Raw genomic sequence first — 10,999 nt, forward strand, 5'->3', positions numbered from 1 at the left:
TCCCCTCCCCTCCCCCTCCCCCTCACCCTCCCCTCCCCCCTCCCCCTCCCCTCCCCCCTCCCCCTCCCCCCTCCCCCTCCCCTCCCCCCCTCCTGTCCCTTCCCCTACCCCCCCTTCTCCCCCCTCCCACCTCCAGACAAAGGTCTAGAGTGACCCTCTCTCAATATTTGTGATGCTCACGCTGCCAGTGATGCTGACTGATATGATCTGTTTTCCAGGTTGAGGATGGAATCTGAAACTTCTCAGAATAAACCGTTGGCCAATTTATCGATGGACTTGCGGAAACGGGTCAAGTCCGAATACATGCGCCTACGGCAACTGAAACGCTTCCGGAGGGCAGATGAAGTGAAGGTGGGTGTGTCCAGGCTGTGGTGTTACCTCACTCTGTGCTCAGGCTTGGTACACTTTACAATAACAATAATCTATATTATTGTCACAAGTAGGCTTACATTAACATTGCAATAACGTTACTGTGAAAATCTCCTAGTCATCACATTCTGGCGCCTGTTCAGGTACACTGAGGTAGCCAAACAGTGAAGTTACTGTGAAAATCATCAGGGCGGCACAGTGGTTAGCACTGCTGCCTCACAGCTCCAGGGTCCCAGGTTCGATTCCCGCTTGGGTCAGTCTGTGCGGAGTCTGCACGTTCTCCCCGTGTCTGCGTGGGTTTCCGCAGGGTGCTCCGGTTTCCTCCCACGGTCCAAAGATGTGCAGGTTAGGTGGGGTTCTGGGGTGGGGTGAGGCAGGGAGTGGGCATAAGTAGGGTGCTCTTTCAGGGGATCAGTGCAGACACGAGGGACCGAATGGCCTCCTGCACTGTAGGAATTCTGTGGTCGACATGAGGGGTGAGGATGGTGGTGTGGTTGGACATGGTGGGTGAGGATGGTTGTGTGCGTTAGACGTTTAGCTGCTGTTGTATAAAGAGTCAAAGGTTCTGCTCCTTTGCCACAAACGCCTTTATTTCACTTTAACAGACCCTGCACAAAACTCTATCATCACATCACCTGACACAAAGGCCGCCTGAAGCATCTTTAGATATCAGTGTCAATTATTGGATACTTAACATAAATGAGACAACGAATTGGATTGTCTCTTAGCCCATTACTTAACAGTATCCTCTTCCTTGGAGAAAAAAAATAATTAGAAGAGTAAATAGAAGAAACTCAAAAACACACACGCACTTTCTCCCCTTCATTTTTGGAAGAAAGAACAGTCACACCCAAGCTGCTGTCTCAAAACTGAAACTAAAAACCCAGAACTAACTTCAAAATGGCAGAACTGAGCTCAGCTCCACCCACTCTGACATCACGATGCGCCCTTCATTGACTATATCCAAAAGTTTCTGTGAGCTAGCCCCTCTTTTTGTAAACAGTCTGACAGTTGATAGTTACTGTCGATCCATTTAATGTTTGCTATTTCCCCTCTGTCCAACATCTGCTTAAAACTTACGATGTCTATCCTTAACCGTTTTTCATTGACACTTTTTGTAGAGTGCACATTTTCCCACAGGGATTTATTGTCAATGTGACATTCAGTAGGTATATTCTATTTGAATATATGAAAATGAAATGAACAAAATGAAAATCACTTATTGTCACGAGTAGGCTTCAATGAAATTACTGTGATTCAAGAGGCGGCGGGATATAGCACTTGAGGAGAATGGGATCAAAGGCTATGGGGAGAAAGCAGGATTAGGCTATTGAGTTGGATGATCAGCCATGATCGCGATGAATGGCGGAGCAGGCTCGAAGGGCCAAAAGGCCTCCTCCTGCTCCTATCTTCTATGTATCACCCAAATCCCCTAATCCCAAAATTTCTGTCAATATCTGAGATATATAAAAAGACCATGTCCACCACATCTACAAGGCTTAACGTCTCAGCAGCCAAAGTGCTTTTGACCACTCTCCTTATTTTCTTTGTTTCTCACGCAAGGGGGCAACATTTACCATTGTTCCCTAAAAAGGAAAATTATAAAACCTCCTGTGCTTGAAACCACATCACATAAATTTGCATAGGACGCATCACTATAAACTGTGAGTTTCAAGTGCCTAAGGTCACCTAAAACCGGGATTTTTTAGTTTGACCATCGCTTTATTTGCTCTTATTATGTCTTCCACTTTAGGATCATTCATTTTTGTACTCAACTCTAAGACATCAAAACTCACGTCCGGTCTAGTCTGTCTACACAATTCAGTTGCCCAATTAAACTTTGCAGTTGCTCTGTTTCCATCTTTGAAACCATTGCGTATTATTGTGAAACCCGGCCACGACTATTTGCTATTGGACTGATGCTTTCCAAATAAGATTGCTGATGTAAAGTTGCCCCTAACTGAGTCTGTCCGATTTCCAGTCCAATATATTTAAATGCACCGGAAGCCTGACATCCAACCCTGAATTCTTTCCTCAAACCAGAGATTACAATAGCTTCAAAATCACTAGTCCCACCTGTCATGTGAGAGTACCTTTAAGAAATGGATGTTTAAGCAATGTACCTTTAAGAAAATAGTGATGTCAGAGTGGGTGGAGCTGAGCTCAGATCTGCCATTTTGAAGTTAGTTCTGGGTTTTTAGTTTCAGTTTTGAGACAGCAGCTTGGGTGTGGCTGTGAGCTGCATTGCTGGTGATCTCTGCCATGAAGGACTATCTCTTAATCCTTTGGTGAAATCAAAATTGTAAAAAGGTCTCAGTATTGAATATAAATCAAATGTGCTTCTGTTTGAAGGATTTGTTAAGTCTTTTGGATGTGTAAAGGAACAGTTTGCAGGATTGGGTAGTGTTGTATTATTTTCAGGGTTATCTTTGAAGTAAGGGGTGTTAAGAGATCCAATGTTTATTTAAAAGGTTAATTTAAGTTCGTGGAATAAACATTGTTTTGTTTTAAAAACCACATGTCCATAATTGTAATACTAACCTGGGGAACAAGCCGTGTGCTTCAAATGCAACAATCCATTAAAGATGGGGGTTGGCTGAACTCCATGATACATTTTGGGGTTCTGAAAACGCCGCTCCCATAACAAACCCCACAGAAAAATCATCGACATGCATCATTAAGATGCCAGGAAGATTTCCTTTATAGTGCCAGTAAAATATTGCTGGATCTGCTTTCAACTGGCAGCAACCTAACTTTGAACAAAACTGACCTTACCGAAAAGTACCAGACTCTAGACGCATCATTCAATCCATATACACATTTGTTTAACTTCCACTATCCCCCTTCTGTGTTAGCTGCCTCTTTAGGAGGACGGAGAAAAATGTCTCTCTGGAGCTGATGCCCCTGCAAAAAGGCAGCTTTTATATCTATAGATTTGCATTCCCATGCCTTTGTGGCTAATAGAGCCAAGAAGATCTTTAAAAGAACCTTTCCTGCTATAGGTGAATCTACCCTTAAATCCTGATCTTCTAAGTTTGCTTCCAATCCCCTTGCCACAAGCCTGGCCTTTGCCTTATAAGTTCCATCCGGAAGAACCTTTCCGTGCAAATCCATCTGTGGGATAGAGCTCTTTGTCCCCTCTCCGGTATTTCCGTGTATACCCCAAATTCACTCCAACTATGCAATTCTTGCTGTTTGGCATCTTTGATAACTTTTTCATCTAATTTATTGGAAGCCACCAAAATCTCACGTGCATGTGGGCTTCTACTCCTATTAGTATTTATAGTCTTACTCATGTTCCGAGACCTTGATAAACTACGTCCCCTCTCCTGCCTGGTATCTCGTTCTGTACTGCTACTGCTTGATCTTTCCCTTCTGCTGTGGGATGTCCTTTCAACAGTTCTCAACCTTTTCCTGTGGACCTGTTCACTATCCGATGTACTATCAGAACTGGCACTGCGTTTCTGTGCCCTCCATTTTTAAACTTTGTGTTCCCAATCCATTGTCTTGACTCCCTCCCCTGAATGCTGTACATTCAACCAATGTTTATACTTTCCAGTGGCCTTCCCTGCTCTACTGATAACGTTGCACCCTGCCATTGACTAGACCCTTCAGGCAAGTATGTCACTTTTGTACCAACTTTTGGCAATTGTCTTTTTGGAAAAATGGCCTGTTCTAAATCATCAGAAGTGTTGTGTTCTTTTACAGAAACCCTGTCTATATCAGTTAACTGGTCCTCATAGTTCTGTAACATGTGCATACCAGATGACCCAGGCTCCAGGTCATGTCTGTCTGCTCTGTCTAAATTTGAAAATTTGTAATCTGAACCCATTATCCTTGATGAATGTACCCTTACAGTTTGCCATGTTGCAAAATAATTGTTTTGCCATCTATGCCTATGATCTTCCCTGGGCCTTTCCATTAATTAAAATTGTCTCTCTTATGATATACTATGTCTCCTTGCTGAAAAACGGTATTTGATGGCCGTACATTATGCCTTAAAGCTCTGCGAATTCTTTCAGAGTCTTCTGCTTCCAAAAAAGCTTTTCTACTGCTATGTAACGCATTTAAATGCTCAGCAAAGGCAGAGCTAATTGTAGTCCCTTCCCAAGCTGGAGGCTGGTCATCCAAAATGGACGGAATTTTAGGATTTCTACCAAACACTAATTGATAGGGACTATAGCCCCCAACCATCTGCAATGAATTATTTGCATGTACCGCCCATGCTAAAGCTGAATTTAGCTTACAGTTTGGTCTATCTGCCAAAATTTTCTGGAGCATGTCATCTGTTACCGCAAGTTTTCTTTCACACACGCCATTACTAAATGGGCTTTCTGCAGCCGTATTCATAACTGTGATATTCACCTTTTCACACATATCCCTAAACTCATCATTAGCAAATTCTCCCCCATTGTTAATGAATTTTGCCGGTGGGCCCATTCCTGTTCCTATCCATTTTTCCACGATCGGTCACCCACCTGCTGCACACTTCAACTTATTTTGAAATGTAATTGTGAGAGTGATGGAATAGGATGGAGTATAATTGGATGGCGATTCCGAGGGTAGACACAGAATATCACTCTAAACTGGCTTTAACCTCTTGTCCTTTCTATTCTGTCTGAAGGAAATATTTATCTGTAACCACGTCAAGGTCAGGAACAGAACTGAAATTCTCAACAAAGACTGGTAGAAGCTGAGAATTCAGTCTTGGGACCTGTTTGTAGCCGTACAATTTTGCCATCCCATTAGAAGTTTATCTTCCATATTCTGCTTTATTGCAGACTGACCTATTTGGGTCATCAGAGCCATCGGAATTGCTTGTTTCCCCAGAAACATTTTCAAAGCTCCTGTCATCTGATCGAATAAGGTATCCTTATCCGCAAACTGCACTCCTGTCAAAACCAGGAGCCTACCTATGTTGCTCACTCTCGCACAGTCAAGTAATTTAAAGGCCAACACAGACTGTGGAAATTCCAGGTTGTGTTTCTGCAGCCTTTTATATAGTCTGCCAAATTCCATTATATAGTCTTCAATGGAGAAATCCTCTATTTTCCGGAACCTATCAAAATCCGACCATACTTCATATGCACTTAACAAGTCATCTTTCTTATAAATCTTATCCATATAACGTAATAGAGTCGCCAGACCTTCTTCTGAGTCTAACTCTTCCGATTCCAGCTCAGAAAACACTTTGCTTTGGATTTTACTGTCAAACGGTAGAGAAAGAGACAATGCCATACCTTGTTTTCTCTTTCCCAAGGCAGTTACCTTAGTCCACATAACTACTGCACTTCTCCATTGGCCATACAATGCCCTTTCAGAAAATAAGGGGGACAGTCATATCCGGCCATCTTTATCCTGGGTTCAGCCATATATCTTGTTTCTTCTCACTCACTCCTTGGTTTGATCGGTTTCATCTGGAAAACTTGTATCTTTCAACCCTTCACATTTGCACAGCAACCATCCTCTGCTACCATCTGTTAGACATTTAGCTGCTGTTGTATAAGGAGTTAAAGGTTCTGCTCCTTTTCCACAAACACCTTTAACTTACTTCAACAGACTCTGCACAAAACTCTAACATCACATCACCTGACTCAAAGGCCACCTGAAGCCTCTTTACATATCAGTGTCAATTATTGGATACTTAACATAAATGAGACAACTAATTGGAATGTCTCTTGACCTATTACTTAACAGTGTGGTTGGTCATGGGGGTGAGGGTGTTGGACATGGGGGGTGAGGATGTTGGACATGGGGGGGGGTGAGGATGTTGGACATGGGGGGGCGAGGATGTTGGACATGGGGGGGTGAGGATGCCACCTCAGTCACCCACCTGCTGCACACTTCAACTTATTTTGAAATGTAATTGTGAGAGTGATGGAATAGGATGGAGTATAATTGGATGGCGATTCCGAGGGTAGACACAGAATATCACTCTAAACCGGCTTTAACCTCTTGTCCTTTCTATTCTGTCATAAGGAAATGTTTATCTGTAACCGCGTCAAGATCAGGAACAGAACTGAAATTCTCAACAAAGACTGGAAGAAGCTGAGAATTCAGCCAATGATTGCAGCAACACTGGGAGCTGCTGGTTCTGCTAAACGCAAGGTAGAGCCTGAGTGCAGTATCTGTGCCGAGTGTGGAAGCAACAGAACCTCAGTGTGGGTTGGGGTGGAGAGAAGAGAGGGGGATGTGTGTGATGGGGAGGAGGAGGGGGATGTGTGTGGCGGGGAGGAGGGGGGGATGTGTGTGACGCGGAGGAGGAGGGGGTTGTGTGTGGCGGGGAGGAGGAGGGGGTTGTGTGTGGCGGGGAGGAGGAGGGGGTCTGTAGGGGGAGGGCAGGGCTTGGGAAAGCAGGAGGCATCCGTTATGAGTTGTGACACACGCTTTGTCTGGAGCTGGTACCTCAGGTGAAGGCTTTGCATTTACAGGTCACACAGGCTTTATTTTAACCGAGGGATAAATGGAGAATGTCAGTCCTGGTAAGTCTGGTTTACTAACCTTAGTTTGGCATTACTCTCTGCTTGGGAAGTGGCGACTCCACCAAGTGTCATGTGAGAGTACCTTTAAGAAATGGGTGTTTATAAATGGGTGTGTATATAAATATCTGCAGTGAGAGTACCTTTAAGAAATGGGTGTTTATTACTGCAGTGATGTCAGAGTGGGTGGAGCTGGACTGTCTGTCATCTTTTTACTTTCATTTTAGGCTGTTTGCTGCAGGGTGTGTTTTAGTTTTGTTTTCAGAGCTGGATAGCTGCAGTCACAGCCAGAAGGGGTATTAGTGTCTCTCTCTGTAATCTAGCAACTGCAAATCGATCCTTTGGTGATTTAAAACTAATAACTGCTCTTAGAAGTGACTTTAACCTGATGTGCTTCTGTTAAAGATTTGGTTTTTAAGTCTTATGGATGTTAAAAGGACAGCTTAAAGGATTAATTAGTGTTATAGTCTTTGGGGGTTGTATTTGAATTAATGGTTGCTAAGATGTTCACTGTATGTTTTAAAAAGGTGAACTTGAGTTCACGGAATCAACATTGTTTTGCTGAAAAAAATCTTTTCCATTTCTGCTGTACCACACCTGTAGAGTGAGCCGTGTGCTCCCCATACCACAATCTATTAAAAGTTGTGGGTCAGGTGAACTCCATGATACACTTTGGGATTCTCTAAACCCTGGCCCATCACACAAGTCTGACCTTCAGCTTTGATGAGCTAGTTACACATCTGTCTGCAGCTGTGGGCACAGTCCCTTCCTCCCTTCATACCCCTACCCACTCCCTCCCCCTGACACATGGGAGGCTTCCCATTGTTGCCCACAGAGAGCAGAAATAAACAGATGTGATTGAGAAAGGCTAAACAGACAGCTGCAGTCCCATTTCCTGTCAATCATTCCCTGCCACCTGGGAATGTGGCGTACAGCAATATCAGAGGCCCAGGTGCCTCACACAGTATTGATGTACCACTGTGTAGATTTGTGTGGCTGGCTGAGATGACAAATCCTGGACATTGGTACAACAGCCCTGGGTCAAATCAATATCAATTTGAAAGGATTATGTGAATAATCACAAGTTAAAACCCATTCAGAACATAAGATGAGATTTACCGACCAACCCACTGTTTGTTTTTTGGCTGGGCTGCCAGCAGTGTTTTCTGGTCAATGGGGTTTCCCGTTGGCTGCGCCCCTCGTTGCTATGGAAACCCGTGTGCCGTCACTGGGACTCGAATATCCCCCCAGCCTGAACAGCTAGTAAATTGCACCAGAGTGTTCAGTGACTTTCAGAACCTGGCAGCTTCTGTCCCCCTAACACCTGCTGACTGTGTCCCAGTACAGCAGAGTGCGCCTTGCCTGCAATCTTCTAGACATGCTCTAGAATTCTACCTCCCATTACAGCTCTTCCACCAGTTAGCAATCAGTGGGCAGTAGCTGGAGTGAAACAAACTACCTGCAGTCAGCACTCTCGCTGTGCTCACCTCACTGCTCTCGCCTTCACTCCTGATTTTCTTCATTTCAGTGCACGGCTGAGAGCTTATTCCTGGGCTTCAAGAGTCAGATGGTCACACAGAAGATGCTGAGCACAGTGGCCATCAGTCCGGTCATGTACTCCTGGGCTCCACTCCAGCAGAATTTCATGGTAGGTGACAGAAGCAAATTATTCAAAGAATCATCCTCCACCAGTTCCACCAACTCCAGCATGATGCCACCACCAAACATCTCTTCCCCTCACTCCCCTGTCAGCATTCCACAGGGACCATTCCCTCCGGGACACCCTGCCCACTCCTCCATCACCCCCAACACCCCACCCTCTTCCCACGGCCCCTTCCCGTGCAATGGCAGAAGGTGTAATACCTGCCCCTTTTCCTCCTCCCTGCTCACCATCCATGGGCCTAAACACTCTTCCAAGTGAGGCAGCGCTTCACAAGTACCTCCTTCAGTCTGGTCTGTTGCATTCGCTGCTCCCCGTGCGGTCTACTCTACATTGGAGAGACTAAACAGAGACTGGGTGACCGCTTTGCAGAACACCTCCAGTCCATCCACAAGCAGGACCCAGACCTTCCTGTCGCTGCCATTTCAACTCATCGTCCTGCTCTCACACCCACATGTCTGTCCTTGGCCAGCTGCAGTGTTCCAGTGAAGCCCAACACAAACTGGCGGAGCAGCACCTCATCTTCCGATTAGACACGTTACAGCCTTCCGGACTGAACATTGAGTTCAACAACTTCAGACTGTGAACTCTCTCCTCCACCTTGACCACATTTTTATTTCTATCAATTCATTTTAGTTTCTTCCATTGATCTGTTTTCCATCACCATTGCCCCCTCCCCCCCACCCCACTTGGGCCGTCTGTTCCTAGTTGCCCTTTGACCCACTGCTGACCTTTGTTCTGCCATTCACACATTCTAATCTCTTTCTCTGCCACTATCAACCCCTTCTTAGCCTCAATCACCGCCATTACATTCCCTTTGTCTTTCTGTCCACAACATCTTTGTCAATCTCCTCCTATCGCTGGTCCCTATCCAGTCCCACCACTCCACCCCCCCCCCCCCCCCCCCGCCACCATTTCCAGTTCTCTCCAGCTTCACCAAAGAGTCACCCAGACTCGAAACGTTAGCTCCCTGTCTCTCCAGAGATACCGTCAGATCTGCTGAGATTGTCCAGCATTTCCTGTTTTTGTTTTGTAGGAGGTGTTTTGTTGTCTCGGAGTAGATGATGTGATATCTGAGTGAATGACAGAGATCAGTGGCTGTATGCGGGTGTAGACATGGTCACAGTCAAGAATTAGCACTGTTTATGCTAATTACCATTTCTGACGTTTTGTTCCTCACTAATTAGTGTTTGTTACTCTGCAGGTGGAGGATGAGACAGTCTTGCACAATATCCCATATATGGGAGATGAGGTCCTGGAACAGGATGGAGTTTTTATAGAAGAACTGATCAATAACTATGATGGAAAAGTACATGGAGACAGAGGTCAGTGCCTGTCCTGTCAGTACCTCGTTCAACATTCCATCAAATATATTTACATAGGATATACGGTACAGAAAGAGGTGAGAAAGGTTCTCTCCGTCAGATTATTCCGACATGCCCAGAGTCCCAGCCCCTCCACACGTTGCCCTCGAAGTGACTGTGGTGGTAAAGAGACTACCTCCATGAGGAATGTGCCTTTGCAAAGACAGTCTGGACAGAGATAGAGGTTTTAAAAAAATATATAAATGAAATGAAACAAAATGAAATGAAAAATTTTAAGTACCCAAATATTTTCTTCCAATTAAGGGGCAATTTAGCATGGCCAATCCACCTACCCTGCACATCTTTGGAGTTGTGGGGGTGAGACCCACGCAGACACGGGAGAATGTGCAAACTCCGCACGGACAGTGACCCGGAGGTGGGTCCTCGGTGCCATGAGGCAGCAGTGCTAACCACTGTCACCGTACCACCTCGAGATGCCGTGGTTCATCCCGAGCAGCTCCGTGACACAGGAGTATGTGCTCTACGGGCTGTTCCCAGGGAAGCACTGAGACAAACATCAACTTCTGCTGGAGGATCATCAACTCAGTGAAAGACTCTTTGGTCTGCCCGAAACTTGGTGATCTTCCAGTGCAAAGAATTGTCCTCGACTGCATGTGGCAGACTGGCACATTGCAGGATCCCGTGCTGAGGGATATACTCCAGCTCAGGGCAGTCACCACCGTGGTGCCGTGGAGAAAGGTCGAAAGCTTTCCGCCCTATCGAGGGGCTGGGAATTTTACAGAACCCCCTTGGGTTGTATGAATAACATTGAATGTGTCGAATAAATATTCACATATCACAATTGTACTCGAGCACCTAAGATTACAACAAGATCTATGTAGAAATGTTGAATATCATTTCTCTTCCTGTGATGGCCGTTTTGAAATGCTTTTTATTGTTCTTTTGTATATTTTTAAAAGTATTTTTATTCCACAAATTTTCAACATTTTAACAATTTGCAACAACCCCGTAACCCACCCCAACCTATCAAGCCCCCCCCTCAGCAATCAACGGTAACCAACTCCCAAAATGCAAAATAAACAGACACCAACAATTGAAGAACCCCTCACTCCCCCTCCGCCTCGCTTAGAGCAAATTTCACTTTTTCCAGGGTCAGAAACTCCAAC

General features: G+C 45.1%; 1 protein-coding gene across 1 annotated transcript; it reads left to right on the forward strand.

The window, feature by feature from the left end:
• The first annotated feature begins 188 nt into the window (after window positions 1-188).
• LOC119954492 (histone-lysine N-methyltransferase EZH2-like) lies at window positions 189-10,054 on the forward strand. The gene is made up of 4 exons (XM_038779775.1): window positions 189-351; window positions 6,349-6,477; window positions 8,377-8,496; window positions 9,713-10,054. The coding sequence occupies exons 1-4, from the start codon at window positions 226-228 to the stop codon at window positions 10,052-10,054; spliced, it is 717 nt and encodes a 238-aa protein (XP_038635703.1). The 5' UTR covers window positions 189-225.
• The last annotated feature ends 945 nt before the right edge of the window (window positions 10,055-10,999 follow it).

The sequence above is a fragment of the Scyliorhinus canicula genome, chromosome 19 (assembly GCF_902713615.1).
Source record: "Scyliorhinus canicula chromosome 19, sScyCan1.1, whole genome shotgun sequence".
Lineage (NCBI taxonomy): Eukaryota > Metazoa > Chordata > Chondrichthyes > Carcharhiniformes > Scyliorhinidae > Scyliorhinus > Scyliorhinus canicula.